General features: G+C 36.0%; 1 protein-coding gene across 5 annotated transcripts in view; it reads left to right on the forward strand.

Annotated features, from left to right (window-relative positions):
- Nucleotides 1-21394, forward strand: part of LOC141448053 (uncharacterized) — a 485150-nt gene that overhangs the window by 455636 nt on the left and 8120 nt on the right. For all 5 annotated transcript variants that reach the window (XR_012454811.1, XR_012454808.1, XR_012454809.1 and 2 more), the window contains one exon: nt 11184-11309. Coding sequence is in view for 1 of the 5 variants with exons in the window: in XM_074116093.1 (XP_073972194.1) it covers nt 11184-11266 (83 nt within the window). In the remaining 4 variants the exon portion in view is untranslated. The remainder of the gene's footprint in view (nt 1-11183; nt 11310-21394) is intronic.

The raw sequence follows: 21394 nt of genomic DNA on the forward strand, positions 1-21394 counted from the left end.
GAAACGTTCTGCCTGCTTTTAAAATCTTCTTGGAAGGTGTAATTATTTTTTACAGTGGTAATTATAATGTTACTATGGTTACTGGTCTTGCCACCAACAATCAAGAAAAATTTAAAACCCCAGCTTAGCCTTTAAATCTTGATCACAGATTTTTTTTAAAAAAGCAATTAAATTAAAAATGTAAAATGAAGAAACTTTCTTTGAAGTAACTCGGGTGAGAAAAACGCATTAAGAAAGGAAAATGAGCAACAATATTGTTCTGGAAAAAAGCTTTTAACATTTTCCATCTTTCTTTTTTTAATTTTATTTGTAATAAAATAATGAAAATTTTTTTTAATTACGAAAAACCCCTGTAATAAAAAGGAAAACTCTTTTGAGAAAATATTTCAAAAACTATTAGTTACGCTTGAGGAAAAGCTTCTCTTTTTTTCTTACGGCATAACATTGGCTGCAGACTCTGCACTTTTCACCATTTCCGCTCTCGTGTTTTATTATCTGACTGCGTCTCTTTCTCTTTCATGACCTCCCTGACTGGGCCATATTTCTTGCATCTTCAACTTGATATTCTTTTACTCATTGTCCGTGATTCTGTTGTGTTGCCTTCTTCTTGTCATTCATAAGGGGTAAAAGAAATTCTTTGGAAAGTCAAGAAAGTCTTTGGAATGTCGGAATAGCGTGTGAGATATTGTCACTCAATATTTTGCCCAGACACCTGACGCTCCTAAAGCCTCTTTGTCCCCAATCTTTAGGAACTTTGAAGATCGCTGGCCGAAGCTGAATTCTTAGAAGTTCCAATGGTATCTCTGCCTTCCAGCTCCCTGGCATTAGTCGTTGATGTGTACGATGCTATGCCTGGAGCAGCTCATAGCTTTAAACACGGTTCTAGCTGCAATATGTTGTGTAAAAATATGGATCGCAGCAGTAGGTCAGATGTCCCCTCCCCCCCAAGGTAGAAATTCTTTTAAAGTCACACTTCCAGCAAGGTTTTATGCGCCCTCCCATTAACTCTCTAAACCTCCATAAAATCAAACCCCTAGAATCGACCTAACCAATTAAGCATGGAATTTAGTTTTTTTTAAAAACCCCGCACAGTGTACGGAATTAAAATCATGACAATGACGTAGTATACACGTCGAACGCAGCCGGGGCAAAAACAACCAAAAGTTTACAATAGTCTTAATAGTCACTGCAAGCGACTTTTTCTGCAATCTCTCTGGGGGGGCTTGAGATTATAGCAGGAGCATTCTCTGTGCTCATTCAAAAAAACTTGCACCGCTTCACGTGTTGTATGCATTGCTCCTAGTTAACTAGGGGACGCAAGAGCTTTTACAAGGCAGTAGAAAAGAGCTTTGAATTCTGGGTAAAATGAGATCATGCTCTGAACCACTATCTAAGGTATCGCACAAGGGTTGAAGAGCTTCTATTTGTGTGCGTAATTCCCAAATCTCTATTGCGGAGACCAACCACTTATTTTGGCTGGCTCCCACCACCTCCTCCGTATTAAATACTTGGCAGTAAAGTAAACATCCCCACTAAATAATATTCTTATTGTATTTTATTAAAATTTTGCGTTTTTATAGTTAATGGCAATTTTATATTTTTCACAACGAGTATACACGTCGAACGCACACCGTAATAGAGATTTGGTTTGTCCGTGTATACACACACGTCAAACGCGCTTAACTGGCTTTTAAATAATCGAGATTTTCTTCCTTCCTTTCTTGTCGTAATACCATTTCTTTCATTTTAAGCTTGAAAGTTTTTGAAAGAGCATTACTTTTAAGATGAAAGCTATACCTACCAAAAACATTTACCCATCAAGTTAGTCTGTGAAAGCTTGCGATTCACCTGCTACCTTTTGCACACTTAGTGCTTACTATACTTTACCTGCTTTTCGTCTGGGAGAAAAAAAAAATACAGACGTTCAACCCCATTCTATGGAAGCAGGTACAAAAAAAAAGTATGAGAGTATAAAATTTTGCTTCTAAAAATAAGCGTAAAAAGTTACTTAGCGTTCCGAACACATACTGCTACTGGTGGTAGTTTATTGAACTTACTTCAAAACTTTAGCCACTTTTTTAGTTTAAGTTTTTTTTCTTTTGGTGGTAGTAAAATTCTTTCATGACTTCACCATCATCCCTTTGTTTTTTGTGTCCTTATTTACTTGTAGGACACTTCTAGTTTGTTTTTCAGTTTTATTAAATGTGTCCTTCTTTTTTTGGATAAAAAACATTTTTAAACCATCGAAATATTTTTCATTACCGAGTATTTTCTTACAAAATATGCTAGAGAAGAGAGACTACTTTTGGTCTAAATAATTATACTTTTCTCCAGTGTGAGAAATTCCATTTTGGAAACGAGATAAGGTCGGCAATGCTGGATAACATTGTTCGAGTCTCGTATTTGTCGTAGAATGCAAGTTTAGCAGCATCCCTGGTAAGATGGAAACTGAGGAAGTAACCTCTTCCAACCAAACAGATTAATCGTACCTGTGATGATGACTGTACGCTCCGAAACCTCAGGGTCCAGGGATGCTGCTAAACATGAATGCCACGATTCTATGGTAGTGGAGAAAAGGGCACATTTGAACAGAATTTACAGAGTGCGCACAGAAACAGTATTATTGAACCTTTTTATTTTGTTTTTCTACAACTTTCAAGTATTCTGGAACAGATTTATATCCAATAAACAGTGTTGGTACTTTACGTACATATCTATACATTTTTAATTTAAAAATGTTGTGTCAAATGTTAATAGCTTCCCCACTAGTGATATTACTTTTGCTCTGAATCTACCTTCTATCAGTTATTTCTCTCACTACTACATTACTTTCTCTTTTAAACCACTGAAATCTAGTTCAAAAGTCAAGAATGACTCAGTTCGGGGATGTTGTGATGTGTTTAGTAAGTTTGAACAAGATATTCGGTTTGTTGCGCTTCTTAATGTAGTAGGTTCGGACCACTTTCCCCTTCTCTGCGATTAAACACACAAAAAAAAAGTCACAAACTTACAGGTCGACTGTGATGTTGAAAAGTGCCCCCTCTCCTTCCATTAAAGAAAATAAAACATCCAACATTTATTGAAAGCAAATAGACTTTTGTCTATTGTGTTTACAAATACGAATTCCAAATGTTAATATGGGGACTAACAATACCCTACACCTTGTCCACTACAATCTTGCACAATAATACACTTCCAAAGCTGCAACCAAAAATTTTACTACCACCTTACAAAATATAACGATCCTCAATTCTGGACTTTACCAAACAATGAAAACGAAGGGATTCTCTGCCAAGTGATACAACAGGTCTACCACAACATATAATGGAGAAAATTGCCAATCATAAATGTTTTAAATATTTGGCCGGAAATTACGCGTAAAACTGTTCAAATGTGCCCCCCTCTCTCCTATTCTATGGTTCAAAGTTATTTTTAGTCCAGTTCCAAATTGGTTCGTATCTGGGTTTCGAATCCTATGGGTAAAGACGGAGTTTTGTGTTGGTTCTTTCTTTAAAAATATCTTGGTAGTTTTTTTGGTGATATTTTTTCTTGTTGGACCATTTTTTTTTTTTTAGAGCCCCCCCCCCATTTATTATCAATTTTTATTCTTGAATTTGAGTTACTCAGATTATTTCACAGGAAATAGGTACCGGATGACTTGAGATTATGAACTGTTCATCCGTTTTGGTCATCTAAAGATTGTCGCCAGTTTCAATCTTCTTTTATTAATTTATTATGCCCAACTTTCCACCTAGGGACTAGGGCATCTTCTTCAGGGCTGTAGGGAGTAAAATATGTTATCAGCTGTTAAAAAGGGAAATATAGAAAAGTTTCGTTTCTAAAATTTATTTAGAAAGGAACTGCTTACAATTAATAATTTAGAAAGGAACTGCTTACAATTTAATAATTTAGAAAGGAACTGCTTACAATTTAATAATTTAGAAAGGAACTGCTTACAATTTAATAATTTAGAAAGGAACTGCTTACAATTTAATAATTTAGAAAGGAACTGCTTACAATTTAATAATTTAGAAAGGAATCACCAAAAAAACTACCAAGATATTTTTAAAGAAAGAACCAACACAAAACTCCGTCTTTACCCATAGGATTCGAAACCCAGATACGAACCAATTTGGAACTGGACTAAAAATAACTTTGAACCATAGAATAGGAGAGAGGGGGGCACATTTGAACAGTTTTACGCGTAATTTCCGGCCAAATATTTAATAATTTTGAAAGGAACTGCTTACAATTTAATAATTTAGAAAGGAACTGCTTACAATTTAATAATTTAGAAAGGAACTGCTTACAATTTAATAATTTAGAAAGGAACTGCTTACAATTTAATAATTTAGAAAGGAACTGCTTACAATTTGAAAATTTAGAAAGGAACTGCTTACAATTTAATAATTTAGAAAGGAACTGCTTACAAATTAATAATCTAGAAAGGAACTGCTTACAATTTAATATTATTTATACCCAAAAAAAGATCTATGTCAAATCACATAAAATTATTTTAAAACTCATGAAACAAAGTTTAGCTAAAAACGAAACTTTAATTTTAGTTCAGACCATTTGATGACGTCATATCATTCATGGAAATTTGATTAATTTTGGCTGAAATGTGACCAAATTATATCAAGGAAAAGTTATAAATGTTTCCGTTGGTTTCGGGGGCTGGTAAGTTATATTTTGGCTTTTCCATTTCTGTGTTGTGAATATAGGTCTCAACCAATTTCACTTTTCCATCAGATTAGAATTTTGTTTCTACAGTTTGTGGGGGGGAGGTATTTATAAATTTTAATGGACGGGGATTTAATTCACGTAAATGTTTGTGGAATTTAATTTATTTAAATTCATTAGAATTTTTTAAATTAATAACTTAAATCTCACTCGTATTTGAATCGAGTTTTCTAATTTCTCGAATCTTTTATCTCACATTTTCTAACTTTTCTCTCGTAAATTATTTATTTTCTCTTATTTCTGAGAAAAGTGTTGCGTTAGTAATAAAATTTTGAATGTCTATAGCAGGGATGGCGAACCTTTTTGAGACGTGGGTCAAATTTTGTTCATTTTGTTTTAAGTACTACCTCTTGGGTCACTAATGCCCATTTGCACAAGAGTTAAGTTTAAACTGAATACGAGGGTCGTTTGAAAAGTCCGTGCAAAAATAAAAACTACTTAATTTTTTGGGGTAAACCTTTTTTATTTTTCAACATAGTCTCCTTTTAGGCTTATACACTTCGTCCAACGCTGCTCTAGTTTGTTGATCCCTTCCGAATAATAGGATTTGTCCAAGTCTCAAAAATAGCCATTCGTTTCTGCAATCACCTCCTCGTTTGAATAAAATCTTTTTCCCGCCAGCCATTTCTTCATATTGGGGAACAAATAGTAGTCCGAGGGAGCCAAGTCTGGAGAATAGGGGGGGATGTGAAACGAGTTGGAACCCTATTTCCATTAATATGGCGACCACAACTGCTGAGGTGTGAGCTGGTGCGTTGTCGTGATGGAAAAGAACTTTTTTGTGGGTCAGTCGTGGGCGTTTTTCTTGCAGCTCGGTTTTCAAACGGTCCAATAACGATGAATAATATGCACCTGTAATAGTTTTACCCTTTTCCAGATAGTCGATGAGGATTATTCCTTGCGAATCCCAAAAGACAGTCGCCATAATCTTTCCGGCCGAAGGAACGGTCTTCGCCTTTTTTGGAGCAGATTCCCCCCTTGGTAACCCATTGTTTAGATTGTTCTTTGGCCTCAGGAGTGTAGTGATGTATCCATGTTTCATGCACAGTGACGAAACGACGCTTAAAGTCCTGCGGATTCTTCTGGAACAGCTGCAAACCGTCCTTGCAACACTTCACACGATTTCGTTTTTGGTCAAGCGTGAGCAATCGCGGCACCCATCTTGCGGATAGCTTTGTCATGTCCAAATGTTGATGCAAAATATTATGTACCCATTCATTCGAGATGCCCACAGCACTAGCAATCTCACGCACCTTCACTCTTCTGTCATCCATCACCATATCATGGATTTTATCAATGATTTCTGGAGTAGTAACCTCAACAGGGCCGTCCAGAACGTTCAGCGTCACTTGTGCCCATATGGCCACTCCGAAAATTTTGAAACCACTTATAAACTGTTCTAATCGAAGGTGCAGAGTCACCATAATGTTTATCAAGCTTCTCTTTAGTCTCCTGAGGCGTTTTGCCTTTCATAAAGTAGTGTTTAATCAACACACGAAATTCTTTTTCGTCCATATTTTGAAAATCACTCGACTTCCTCGATTCAAACGAATGCCAAACACAAAGAAATAGACCGATCTGGCTGAAACTTGGTGTGTGTTCTTCCAAGAGATGCTACTAACTAAACATAACCTCGATACGCGCCAGTAGTGCTATCTCTCTGACTTTGCACGGACTTTTCAAACGACCCTCGTATTTTTAAAACTAAACATCTTTAATATTCAGTTGGCTTAACTGGGTAAAACGGGACCGAAACAAGTGGCTATGGAAGTCTCTTTTTACAAACATAAGCTGAACAAAACCTGAACAAAAGTGTGTTTTATCTGAAGAAAAATCTAAATATGGTTATTTGCTTTGGGTTGTCGATTTTTTTTAACAAACAAAATATGAGTAAAATTATACAATTTTATTATGATATTTTGTAAACACTTTTTGCTTTATTTCAAATACTACAAAAGCATCTGTCGTCATTTGCGTTTTAGAACTGTAATGATCAAACTAAAGGTTATAAGATAGCATTTAAATTGCTTTTGTGTCAATGCGTGATTGACAAAAAGAATACAGTTAGAATATAAATTTATCCACACAATTAGAAAATCTAAATCAACCCGCGTAAACACAAACAAATGGTTGCCTAGCAACTGTGAAAAAGCTGGCGCGGGTCATAGGTTCGCCGCGTCACTGGTCTTTAGTTTTCGCAGGAATAGACATTTCAACCGTATCAAAAGTTTTTTCTTTAAGATCGTATGAAGCTTAAACTTGATCTGTAGTTGGGTTCCGCCCAGGTCTGATCAAAGTTCTTCTTCCGGAAGTACTACATTAAACAATAAACATAATTTTTGGGTGAGAGAATTTTTTTTTTTTTTTAAGGTGTTTCAAATGAAGGTCTATAACTTCCTGTGTTTCTAACTGTAGTCTTCGGAGTTCGCCTCCCTTTCTTCTCTCAAGACAGGAATGAATTTTTGTTGGCTCTTTCTCCTCGTTAATCTGATTTCTACCTCTTACCTGTAAGAAAAAAGCTTGTATTTTATTAAAGCTGATAATTTTTGTATAATATATTAGAAATAGAATTTTTTCCCCCCTCCTTAAAAATAACAAATAATAATAAATAAATATAAATGATATTGCTAGAGCACAGGCAAACCTGTGTTCATTTCCTCTCCTGTAGCCTCGCGTGGTCGGTCATTAATGATTGCACTTGTCGCTCGACCCTGGTGAGTAACGTGCATCGCTCATGCTGCCCTTATATAAATATTTTGTCACGTAATTATATAACCTCTCCATGACCTGACCAAAAAAATAAATAGCCCCCAACCCCATTATTTTATGTTGAGAAAATTTTAAGAAAATTAATTATTTGACGAGAGTGGTTAAAATATTGAGTTTTTGTTTTTTTTTTGTGATTATATTAAATATTAATTTAAAAGAGCAGGGCCTCCCCCCTGATAATCTTAATGAACTTCTGAAACTCCGTGAGCAAAATACAATACTGCTGCACACTTTACCGAGTATTTCCTTCTACAGTTTTCGAGTAAAATATTTTTTGCTCAAAGTTTAAAGATTAAAAAAAAATACAAAAAGCTAGTTGTAACTCGATAAACCGTTTGGGTATTCCACCTCCCTCTAATTTTGATATCATTTTCTTTTCTATTACTGGAAATCGGAAGTGGAATTATTGCGATTTCATCAAGGCCTGGTTGTTGTAAACCCCTCAAAGAGGGCAAGAGCTTAGCGCATCCGTTTTCTATTCAGCAAAGTTCCGAGGTCGAAAGCATTGATGTTCCGATCGAAAAGTACCCTCCCTCTTACTCCCTGTTTTTTTTACAGCTCTCTCGGCTGGGCCTCGTTTTTTTTTTTTTTGTGGGTGGGGGGGACTTGAAACTTAATTTCGATTCATAACTCATTTATAAGTTGTGCGTAAAAGAAAATTTTTCCGCCGGAAGTGGAGGTGAAAGAAAACGGAAGTTTTTTTATCGAATTCTTTGCCTCCAAAGTGGTGGTACCAAAGAGGAATTTGAACTATTGACACGTAAGATAGATGCAGGGGAAACAGAATGGTAATTTGTGTTCATTATTCTCTTCCATCTCATTTCTGATTCGTTTTAATTAATGAGGTCACCGTTTTTGTTTTCAATGAATTACACTTTTTTTGCCAATTGTTTGTATAGAGAATATTTGATGAAATTTAAATTAATTTTGTATTTAATTAGGTTTTTTTTTTTTGTTAATTAATTTTGTACATAAAGTGAATGAATATTTAAAAAAGGACTTCTCATGTTTGTAAAACCAATTTCATTATCGTTTTGTTTTTTTATATATATTTTTAGAAAAATTTTCATTTGTAGCTTTAAGCTGTCAAGAAAAATCGATGAAAGAGCTTCTGGTTTACAATATACAGCAGAGCTTTCTGCATGATTTGGGATAGATTGAGAATTGGGTCTATGAAATGCAGGTCACCTTTTTTTTTTTTTAGTACAGCTAAGCTCGATGGTTTTATCTTTGCGAGTCGAAGTAACTTTTTCCAAGTTATCAATGATGATGGTAGACAGACGAAGGTTGAAAGTATCTTAAGCGTGTTTCTTGACCGTAAATTGAACCTAGCCCAAGAAGTGGTAAAGAATGAGGATAAAGAAATACCATCATTCTTGAGGGGGGAGACTTTCATTAAGCTGCTAGTAGGACAAGAGAATAGCAAGGAGTTAGGAGATGGGAAGAACGCAACTAAGATCGAGCTCAAATTCAATCTGGACTCACACTGCTCCTACAGGAGATCCTGAATCCCCTTCAAGGATTTATCCAGATGTGGCGAGCATGTAAAGGCTCTCTCTCCCTTAGCACTGTCCATGATTCCTAAAGTGGAGATTCCCTAGGTAGAGATAGTCGTTAAGATCCTAAAAAAGTCTTGGTATTCTTTCATCACTGCCAGAATGGAAATTAAAATTTTACAATGTGCCACATTGGCATTCTTTTTTCTTTTTATCTATTTATTTTTCTGCAGGGGAGGGAAAATGAAAAATTATTCATTTACATTACATCCATTTGAATTGTTACAGAATCCTTGTTACAGCCACCAAATATAAAGTAAAGAATAAAACTTTTAAAAAATCAAACAAAGAAAAACATTTGACGTTGTTAAAGTCAAATATTGCTTTACTTAAAATGATATAGCAATTGTTACAGCGTTTTTTTTATTTAATTTAAATAACTACAAGAATATCTTTTGTTAAACATTTTGCTTTATTGTATGCCACGTTTCGTTTCAATCTTGTATCTTTGTTCGCTCTCTCTCTAACAGAACAAAGTATAATAATTTAAATTTAATTATTTTCTATTTATTACTTAATTATTTTTAATGTTTTATAGTTTTTATAGCCGTGGATTATCTAAAGCTTATTTTTGCCTCACTTTTTCTTTTTACTATTATTATTTGCTTGCTTCGCAAGAAGTCCATCTTTAATCTACAATTTAAAACTTATGTATCTTAGATTTTAGGTGAATTTTAATTGGTGTATTTCTAAGGTGGATCTTATAGCCATTAATTTAATTGGAATCCTGATATAGCAAATATGGTTAATTAAAGCTAGGATTGGATCAAGGATTTGTACTGCCGGTCCCCTGTTCCTGTGTTCTCTCGTTACTGGCAACATTGACTATATTTCCAAACTGAGAACTTGTAAGAAGCTCCTAGGAAGAGAGAGTTCGTATGGGCCAGCAGCTGGATTCGAACCCGGGATCTCCGTGTGGGAATCCAGAATGCGAGGTGTGGCTATTAAATAACGAGACAATTGCTGTAAAATATTTTATTTTAAATTTATAAATAATTAGTTATTATCACCTTCAATATACACCTCTCCCCTATCCATACAATTCGCTCCATGCGAATTTACCATTGTTCGAAACAGTGCTGGAAACAGTCTTTTTCTGTGAGCTCCTGCATGACGCGTGCCGCTTTTTCTTTCACAGCCATCAACGGACTGAAATCGTGTAATGACTTTGGAGAACCAGATAAAAGTCACATGGGGGGGGGCCAGGTCAGGCAAATAAGGCGAATGTCCTAAAAAAACTGGGATGTACTTGGCTAGAAACGTCTTGTCAGACAATGCAGTGTGAGCTGGCGCGTTGTCTTGATGGAGAACTCATGACTTGTACTTCCGCAAATCGGGTCGTTTTTTTCCTTACTCTTTCACGGAGTTGAGCAAGCAACTCACCGGTAGTAATTGTTGATTAATTATAATCGATATTTTCATCTGTTTTGGACGTGGAAGGGCGACCTGCGGGTGGTCATCATCTCCGACAACTTCTCGGCCATCTTGGAAACGCTTGAACCACTCAAAAACTTGCGCACGTGATTAACATTCATCGCCATAAACTTCTTTTAATAAAAGATAAGTTTCAGTAGCGGTTTTATCAAGTTTTGATGTGAAATTTCACGTCAATTCATTGCTCTACTACATGTGTAGTATCACATGTTTTCGGCAAAACGAAACTAACACCTCTTACACAAACGACGGTTCCGGCCAGTCAGATTTCTCTACAAACACGTGAGACGCTGCAACCGAAAGAGAAGGCTTTACGCTGCACAGCTGTTAGATCGTTAGGATTTAGCGCATGCATAGTTCTTCTGTAGCAGCATCAGTCTCGTTATTTAATAGCTACACCTCGTATACGCTAACCACAGAGATAATCGCTTCCCTTACTGTACAGAATCCTTTTGTCAAAAGTCAGGCTGGAAAAAAGAATCACGTTCTTCTACATTTTACAGTGTTCCTTACTTTCAAGTATATGGCTTCTCTGGACTCCACAATGCTACTGAACTTAGCAAGTGATCTGTGTATACGTGCCTAAGTATAATATTTACCCCCCCTTAAACTATTTGGTGCAATTAAAAGCTCTACATAAAGCTCAAGATTAATAATTTCTTTACCATTTTCTGTCCACAGATGGGAGCGGAGGCGGAAGTAATTGGATTGAGCCAGCATTCACTACGACGCTACTATTCGCTTGGCTCGCCGTGAGGCTGTGAGCTTTACACTGGCCAAGTTCTTTCCTAGTTATCCATGTGGCAGGTGAAGAGAATTTCTGTTTTTACAATAACACTAAGGGCAGTAAGCAAAATGAGTCATCTCGTTGTATTTATGTTATTTGTGTGTGTGTGTGTATGTATGTATGTATGTATGTGTGTATGTATGTGTTTCAAAGCGGAAGCCATCGTAGTAATGATAAAGATGCGCATTAAAACTTAAATAACTCCTCAACGTAGTACTTTAAGAGGGAGAGGCGTTAGCCCCATTTATGTAAGGCTTAGTAATAATAATTTTGGAGGTCGCCTTATTAGATACAAGGGGCTAACTCTTCTCCCATTCCATGTACAGCGTTGAGACCCCCAAAAGACACATCCTACATAAAATTCCGAATCGATTGACATCTCATTAACGAAAATCGATTCGCGCGTTTAGGCGCTACTCAGTTAACAAAAAAGGTAACATGAAAATGCCATTTTCAGACACTTATTTCTCGAAATCTATTTAATCTATATTGTTGACAAAAAAAACAATTACAGTTATAAAGGAGGATTTGTCTTATATTTTAAAGAAAATTTGGGAATTTTATCTTCTGTAGAAAAAGAGGAAAACAAAATAGCTAAAGTTGGGTGTTTTTCAACGTTACAGCTTTTTCGTGCAGTTTTTGACGATCAACCCCTTATACAACTGTCCTATCGGAAACACTTTTAATAAGAGCCCCCACAACTGACTTTCGAAAATAATTATAACGAGTTATTTAGAAACAGTTTATGCCAAAAACTATTTAGCGTGCCTATATGCAAAAATAGTTTGTGGCCATCAAATTAATAACCAAAATTGACCATTCGGATGCTGAGTTATAAACAATATTAGCAGAGTCACGCCAGCATTTATTTTTTTTAATATACATTTTACCTTTCTAACTAAGGGCTTTCATAAAAGTTATAGGTTTTTTTACAAAATGAATTTATATAAATTGTAAAAGCGGCCCCTTCATTGTAAATCATAAATCCTTTTCCAAATAAAGAGCGATAAAGTGATTTATATGAAGAACATGGACCCATCTTTCAGCCATTATTGCCCTATAGTGCTATAGTATATTCTCTCTCTCTCTCTCTCTCTCTCCCACCCTGACTAGTGTTTCTTCTTAGATTTGCCATCGTATAGAATATCTATTGCCATAAAGAGCTAATTTATGGCTTTAAAGGGCGTCTGGACCCCGCCCACCCAACCTGATCTTTTCTATAAATAAATCTTATAATAAACATGGTGGCGGAATAGTGACGTATTATCAGCCCTTGTTTTTGGTTGGTATTTTGTCAAAAAATATATATATGCAGACATTTTGATTATTGTCCCTTTTGAGATTCATCTTTTGAGTTCGTCTTATTTTTGTTTTTTGGTAACTTAGTAAACTTTATTTTTTATTCTTGCTGTGGAATAAATAATTTACTTTAGATTTTCCTTTTTTTGTTGGGTATTTTAATTTCTTAAAAGAAATCGTAAACTGTGATTTTATTCTGTATCAAATATTTTAGGCTAAATTGTACAAAACTCGAAAATTATTCATCTGTGTGGGAAGGGGGAGGAGATTCTGCGCTACACAAAGCCCCCCCCTCTCGATTCATCTAAGTGTACCGTTAAGACAAAACCAAAAACAGATGAAAATCCATTTCTGGGTTTGAGCCACTTTGGGGAATCACAGTTTGATTCTCTCTTTTCGTGGATTTCCTGCCTCAGACTACTCGGAAGTATGCAGTATGCCCAGAGTTTACTTTTTAGATGTATCTGCTTTAAAAACAAAAATGGATTATCGTAATTGACCTCATGTATACAGGGTGAATCAGTAACTAATAGTACTAATGTGTGTAGTACATCTAAAGTGGAGTTCAATGACGTATTGGCCAACTTCATATTTTCCACTCTTCTTGAGTGACGTCACTTTACATTTATTGTTTCTAAAATCATTACTTTTTTTGCTTTAAAAAATGTTTATTACTCAGAAAATTTTAGTCCGAATTCGATTCTGATAACACGGTTAGAAAGACAGAAAAATTTTGCTAAAAATTGACACCATTTCGGAAGCACTTCATTTCTCCAAACAGCCTCAATCTTACTCCCGAATACCTGGGAAAAATAAAAGTAATCGAAAATTTTTGAAGAAAACTTATTAAGGCACTTATGTGATCATTGATCAGATCTAGGTGCTGGTACTTTTTTTAATAAAAGTTTCTTGTTTAATGGGCTTTCAAACGGTATATCATTTTCCAGGATTCCTTTTTATCTTCGTATGAGAAATTACGTTTGTTTGTGCAAGAAAACGGTGTTCACGAGCACACAACAGTGTTAGTGTTTCAAGTTGTGTTTAATTCATTGAAAACTCTTTTTAGTTGGACCAGTTGTCAATTTTTAAAGTAGATTGTTTTAAAATAAGGAAGTCTAAGGTTTACAAATTGCACTTAAAAACATTTACTTCTGATCTTTCTGAAATACTTGAAAAAATGTTCAAGAAATATTTGTCACGATCGCCATGAAAAGAATGGAATAAAGTTCCTCATATATTCCTGGCTAAACTTATTTGATATCCGAAAAAAATAAAGTGAAATATATATGGCCTGATCTAACTCCTCTCTCTTCCCAAATGGGATTATATTTTTATTATAAGAAAAAACCGTTTATTTCTTATATTACACAAGAAATACAATATTTCATTGTCTGTCCGTACGTATAAATGTGTGTGAATCCTTATTGTTAGCCAGTAAAGTTTAGGTGTGTAGTGTGCAAAAAGGCTCCCAAAAAGGGAACCCATAAATGTTAATTTACCAAGATCCCACATGGCTCTTACCTTCTTGTTAGTATTGCCAGCCATATTACAGTAGCGTTACTCTTAGTGTCTATACCCCACACACCTCTAACCGTGGTGGTGCTCATTGAGAGTGGGCGGTGGTTCTCTCTCTCTCTCTCTCTCTCCTGTCTTCCCAAAGCCTCCGCGAGTATTATGGGGTTATAGCCAACTCTTAAGTATAAGTTGGGAGCAGCTCTTTTTCTCATTTACTTTTCGTTTTCCGAAAAACAACAAAAAAAGGAAAAGAACAAGTTATAAAAAGCTCCTATTTTCCCAGACTTATTGTAACTGTGGTTAATCTTAACCTTTAAACATGAAAAAACATAAATTTTCTGGTTAAACAATTCTGTTTTGACAGTCTTACCATAAGTATTCTGAAATAGTCAAAGATTTAAATGATGAGAGAATTGTAGTTAATTATATGTCAGAGATAATTAAATTAAATAATATTGGAAAGAACACAATACTTTACGCCTCTAGTGAGAAATACGTAAAGTGCATCCAGTCACTCTAACCTATCCAAAATATTTTTTTTTGTGCTTGATCAGTAAAAAAAGTTCATATTGATTGCAGATAAATAAGGCGCCACGGTAGCCGAGCGGTTAGAGGCGAGACCTGTAAAGCTAATATGTATTGTGTTACTAGTCTAGGCCTTGGATTTTATTTAATGATTAATATGAGAAATTTATAGTAAAGTATGTTAGGGGGTTATAGGCTAGACCCGCAAAGCTAAGATGTATTGCGGTACTAGTCTAGCCCTTGGATTTTATTTAATGGTTAATATGATAAATTTATAGTAAAATATGTTTGGCGGTTATAGGCTAGACCCGTAAAGCTAAGATGTATTGCGGTACTAGTCTAGCCCTTGGATTTTATTTAATGGTTAATATGAGAAATTTATGAAGAATGTTAGACAGTTATAGGCTAGACCCGCAAAGCTAAGATGTATTGCGGTACTAGTCTAGCCCTTGGATTTTATTAATTGGTTAATATGAGAAATTTATAGTAAAATAAGTTTGGCGGTTATAGGCTAGACCCGTAAAGCTAAGATGTATTGCGGTACTAGTCTAGCCCTTGGATTTTATTTAATGGTTAATATGAGAAATTAATAGTAAAGTATGTTAGGCGGTGATAGGCTAGACCCGCAAAGCTAAGATGTATTGCGGTACTAGTCTAGCCCTTGGGTTTTATTTAATGGTTAATATGAAAAATTTATAGTAAAATATGTTTGGCGGTTATAGGCTAGACCCGCAAAGCTAAGATGTATTGCGGTACTAGTCTAGCCCTTGGATTTTATTTAATGGTTAATATGAGAAATTTATAGTAAAATATGTTTGGCGGTTATAGGCTAGACCCGCAAAGCTAAGATGTATTGCGGTACTAGTCTAGCCCTTGGATTTTATTTAATGGTTAATATGAGAAACTTATAGTAAAGTATGTTAGGCGGTTAGGCTAGACCCGCAAAGCTAAGATGTATTGCGGTACTAGTCTAGCCCTTGGATTTTATTTAATGGTTAATATGAGAAATTTATAGTAAAGTATGTTTGCTAATCACCTCCGCCCACGACACCTAATTTGGTAGTTGGACGAAAATCCGCCTAAAAAAATAGGCAATTACTTTATATACTGATGCAGATAAATCTCGTTGCATTATAATTTGAAGAAGTGGGGTTTTTGCCAAAAAATATTAGCGAATTTATACCAATTCTTCGGCAATTCATAAGTACGTATTCTCTTTAGATGATTTCTTAAAACGGTTGCCCTTTAACTCTTTATATTGTTTGAGTTTGGTTTCTTTTAAAACGAATCCATCCACTTTACCGATTTTAATGTATACTTTAAAATAATGTGGCGACTTTGATGAATCCTATCGAACTTGAACAGATCTTTTTACCCCTTCTCTCTTGATTGCTATCCCTGACATTTTGCAGTGGGTGTTCGGATTAAAGGAGAGCTTCTATCCTCTTGTACATCGCGGCTCAATTCCACACTCTTAACTTTTCATGGCTTTGTCTGTGTTTATGTAGTTAGTAATTTTGAATAAAATAATTGGTTATTTTCGCTTTTTCACTTGTTGATTTAACTATATGAATTTATAGTTATACATGTTGAAACATGTATATATAATAAGCCAAGGGGATGGGGGAGTAAGTGAGAGATAGAATTAGTACGAGAGGGGTGATATTAGTTTTCTTAGCATCACTAGCGCAGAGCTTGTTGCTCTCCTACGAACTCTACTAACTCCTCAGTAAGTAGTATCCACCTACACAACAAAGTTGCGCCACAACGTCGTTATGTTGTTGTTTGCTTCTCCATTCCCTAATATGATTTACAGCTTTAATTTTCTACAGTTTTCGATTTTGGCGCCGCCAAACTATTGGCGTAAAGGGCGGCCTGTTTACCGCCCCCTACTAAATAACATTTTCATTTTCACGTCCACAACAATTTACAATCGCTTTCTCCCCCCAACTGTCAGTTTCAATTACAAAATTATAGATTTAATAATTAACCCACTTGCAAAACACTCTTCTACCTTTACCAAGTCGATTTGCTTTCTAAATTATTTTATTAGCTGCAGTGGCGCATTCTCCTGAAAATGCATCGCACCTTATTTTCAATTTACGTATTAATTTCATTTTAGTTAGTTTTTGCTTTTTAAGTTTTTACTTATTTACATATCCGTTAAAATTATAGGCATTAATATTTTATTTAAAAATAATTATTTCCTGGTGCAAATGAAATAAGAGTGTAACTCCCCGTGTATTCTGTTTAAATTGGCCCCCTTCCCCTTAAAAAATACAATTCCAATTTTACATTTCTAAAATATTACACATACATTAAACGAAAAGAACCCTTTAACAATTACAGGTTTCATTAGTTTTATGTAATAATTTTTTTACAAAACGTTAACGATTCATTAACATTTGGGATAACCATGTAACCTCCCTCAAACAGGCGCGAAGTGTAACCTACCTCATTCAGTCATCAAGTATAGTGCAGGATGTAAACATTAGTGAAGTCTAAAATCTCTACAACCAAACTGATGAATCTATTTCTGATGAAGAGCTGTAATGTAACTTATGTACGTGTTACGGTAGATAAAATCCAAGATATTACCTATCACCGCTGATCTCTTAACCACATTTTCAGTATCAAATGGTAATCGAATGTAAAAGCAATAAAATTATTCGATAAATTTACAGTACTAGGTTGATTTAGATCCAAATTTCAAGCCAGTTTTGGTATCTAAACAGAATATAAATTTTTTTACTTCAATTAATCGACTTTTCGGTTTGGTAATACTTGTTCACATCGACATTAATGCATTTTCAGAATGAGTAATTCTCTCTCAACAGTAATCTAGATTATATTTTTATTAATTTAAGTTAATTAACCAGAATATTTTGGGGAGAAAAACATTCTTTACGAGCAGTAAATTATCCTCGGAAGAGGTTACATTTATTGTGATTTAATTTTAGGGAGCTTTATATTTGTAGCCAGAGTGTAAAATTGTCGAGGAGCAAAATTAATAGAACAGAAGCGGGTAGTTACTAACAACTGCCTAGAGTGGCTGCTACTGGAAGTGAGAGAATTAATAACAGTTATTAACGTAATTTGTCACGTCTACAGATATTGTGAAAGACTTGTCCGAGGGCTAGAGTGGTAGTCTGGCGAACTAAACAGCTCTAGGGGTTGTACAGTCTGGTCAGCCTGACTCCCCCATAGTCTGTTGGGGGGCGGCTAGGTGAATGTAGTGGGCAGAGGGAGAGGCTGAAAGGGTTATTGCCGGCCCTTCCAGAGACCCCATTCTTCGTGGTGTTAGCCTAAACAATACCAAATGGTTTTTAATGGCTTCATAAGGCCTTGAAGCCCCTATCCCTTTTGTCAGGAAGCGCCCCCCCATAATACTTAGTCCTGTTTTCATGCATGCATATTTTGGAGCAATCAGTAAATAACTCGTGAGAGCCCAGTATACTAGAAATATAGTAATTTAGAGAAGTTCGGGGTCAATTGAGTTGGACCCTCATTCCCTACCCCAGAAACCCTGCATCCTCGGGAACAGACATCTACTAGGGTGTTACTTTTCTATCTTATCTTCCTCATGTTACAGGAAGCATGGTTTTTGTCATTACTTTTTAGTGGTCTTTTTGAAGTACTGGTATTGATATTTTTAAAATCAATTTTGAGAAATGCTGATTTTTCTGAGAAAGTGATAGTAAATGGTACACATCATTCACTTGTTGGTTAAGATAATAGGAGTTGAAAAATGTGGATTCCCACTGCACTTAACTCTTCCTGGACCCGAAGGGGGGGGGGAAGTGGACTTGCAATTTCTTCAGGGATTTTGGTGTCCTTGCGGTTATACCAGTCTAACAACACGAACACTAACTGATCTTGAACACATACGTATACCCATTATACTTAGGGTTCCTAGAGACATAAAAGCTGTCCTAATTTCTTGGTTGAACATTACTTAAAGCTATTACTGTATCCTGATCTTACCATATAAGCTTCATCCTTCTAAGTCACTACAAAGACCCAGCTGAAGACTCGGTAAGACTGACTTTTCTTTCATCAACTCACAAGGTATTACGACATATTCTATTTTCAAGTATTTATTCTGAATTCAGTCAGCTTTTTTACCCAATAAGCTGTTTGTTAAATGGTAATTGCCCCCTCCTTGAGCTGGTAACGCCCAATAAGACCTTTAAGTCTTCCAGCTCCCCGTGTCTCTTTTCAGCCATTTTTACATAATTTTCTACAGGATAGAAAGAGGGGAAAAACTAATTAATTTTCCTGTCTTGAAAATAAGAAAAATTGAAAACGTTCTCCAGGAAGATGTATCTAGTAATCGGTTATAAACAATCAATCATCGCCAAGAAGTTTATTAAGTGCCACCTATCAGACAAACTCACCTCTCAACACCCTAGAAGTCATGAAGTTCTTGGTGGTTGTGGCCTTTCATAGCAATTATCTGATTACTTTCTGATGAAATGAATTGACTCGCCGCAGTTTCCATCTCGCCAACAATTAATCTGAATTCCACTCTCTTCAGTTACATTCATTAAAAGTGATGAATGGAAAAATTGTCGCATTTACTTTAGTTGCTAAATATTAATGTGCAATGTGTCTGGATCGCTTGTTTAGAGTGATGCTTTATGATGGCATTCCTAGGAAACGGCTTCATTGAGGTAGACATCGTTTGAGGTGGCTGGATAACGGGAGAAGCGGTTAATGTTCGGAGATGTTGAAGGATTTCGATTAAAATCTCCAAATGCAATGGAGAGATGCACCCTTCACACCTCCGTGGTGGCTTCAGGTAACATAATAGTTGATTCCTTAATTCCTAAGACGGTCTCTTGGTATGTACTATTCAGTTTATAATTTTTTTGGTTACTCCTTTCTCAAACGGGGCTTGGGACCAGCTACGAAGGACTTTTTAGGCTAAAATGATAAGTTACCAAAGAAACGAAAGTGGTATTCTATCGTTTGGCTTTCTTCCCTATTCTTACATATGGAAGCGAATCCTAGGTCTCAAAGCAATTCAATCAGAATGGCCTCCAGGTTGTACAGAAGTTGAGGGAAGTAGAGGTAAAAGCCAAGAGAGACTAGATCAGTAACACAGCCAATCAAAACTCAAAATCAAACCCCTCAGAGAGCAATTAAAGTGGTACAGGAAAGTAAATACGAGGGTCGTTTGAAAAGTCCGTGCAAAGTCAGAGAGATAGCACTACTGGCGCGTATCGAGGTTATGTTTAGTTAGTAGCATCTCTTGGAAGAACACACACCAAGTTTCAGCCAGATCGGTCTATTTCTTTGTGTTTGGCATTCGTTTGAATCGAGGAAGTCGAGTGATTTTCAAAAAATGGACGAAAAAGAATTTCGTGTGTTGATTAAACACTACTTTATGAAAGGCAAAACGTTATGGTGACTCTGCATCTTCGATTAGAACAGTTTATAAGTGGTTTCAAAATTTTCGGAGTGGCCATATGGGCACAAGTGACGCTGAACGTTCTGGACGCCCTGTTGAGGTTACTACTCCAGAAATCATTGATAAAATCCATGATATGGTGATGGATGACAGAAGAGTGAAGGTGCGTGAGATTGCTAGTGCTGTGGGCATCTCGAAACGGGTACATAATATTTTGCATCAACATTTGGACATGACAAAGCTATCCGCAAGATGGGTGCCGCGATTGCTCACGCTTGACCAAAAACGAAATCGTGTGAAGTGTTGCAAGGACGGTTTGCAGCTGTTCCAGAAGAATCCGCAGGACTTTAAGCGTCGTTTCGTCACTGTGGATGAAACATGGATACATCACTACACTCCTGAGACCAAAGAACAATCTAAACAATGGGTTACCAAGGGGGAATCTGCGCCAAAAAAGGCGAAGACCGTTCCTTCGGCCGGAAAGATTATGGCGACTGTCTTTTGGGATTCGCAAGGAATAATCCTCATCGACTATCTGGAAAAGGGTAAAACTATTACAGGTGCATATTTATTATTCATCGTTATTGGACCGTTTGAAAACCGAGCTGCAAGAAAAACGCCCACGATTGGCCCACAAAAAAGTCCTTTTCCATCACGACAACGCACCAGCTCACACCTGAGCAGTTGTGGTCGCAAAATTAATGGAAATAGGGTTCCAACTCGTTTCACATCCCCCCTATTCTCCAGACTTGGCTCCCTCGGACTACTATTTGTTCCCCAATATGAAGAAATGGCTGGCGGGAAAAAGATTTTATTCAAACGAGGAGGTGATTTGCAGAAACGAATGGCTATTTTTCAGACTTGGACAAATCCTATTATTCGGAAGGGATCAACAAAGTAGAGCAGCGTTGGACGAAGTGTATGAGCCTAAAAGGAGACTATGTTGAAAAATAAAAAAGGTTTACCCCAAAAAATTAAGTAGTTTTTATTTTTGCACGGACTTTTCAAACGACCCTCGTAGAATGGAGGATATCCGAATAGAAGAGTTACTGGAAGAAGACCCCGAAGAAGAAGAAGGGTTGTTTGCCTCCAAAGTCTCCTGGAAATAATGGAGTGGAATTGTCTGAATCCAAGAGTACGGCCTGGAATCGAGAAAGAACTGACGCTTCTTGCGTAAAAACCGGTTAACTTGGACGGGTGAATGAGGTTTCGAATAAGTGAAGTATAGTAAAATTAATTTTTTGTGTAAAATTGTAATAATTGCAATATTTTTGTGTGTTTTACCCCCAGATATTTTTATTTATTTTTTATGAACACGAATAAATCTCGAGGCAAAACTAAATCTTTGCTTTT

This window comes from Rhodnius prolixus, unplaced genomic scaffold (assembly GCF_049639745.1).
Source record: "Rhodnius prolixus isolate KJV_2025 unplaced genomic scaffold, Rpr scaffold_13, whole genome shotgun sequence".
NCBI classification, from domain to species: domain Eukaryota; kingdom Metazoa; phylum Arthropoda; class Insecta; order Hemiptera; family Reduviidae; genus Rhodnius; species Rhodnius prolixus.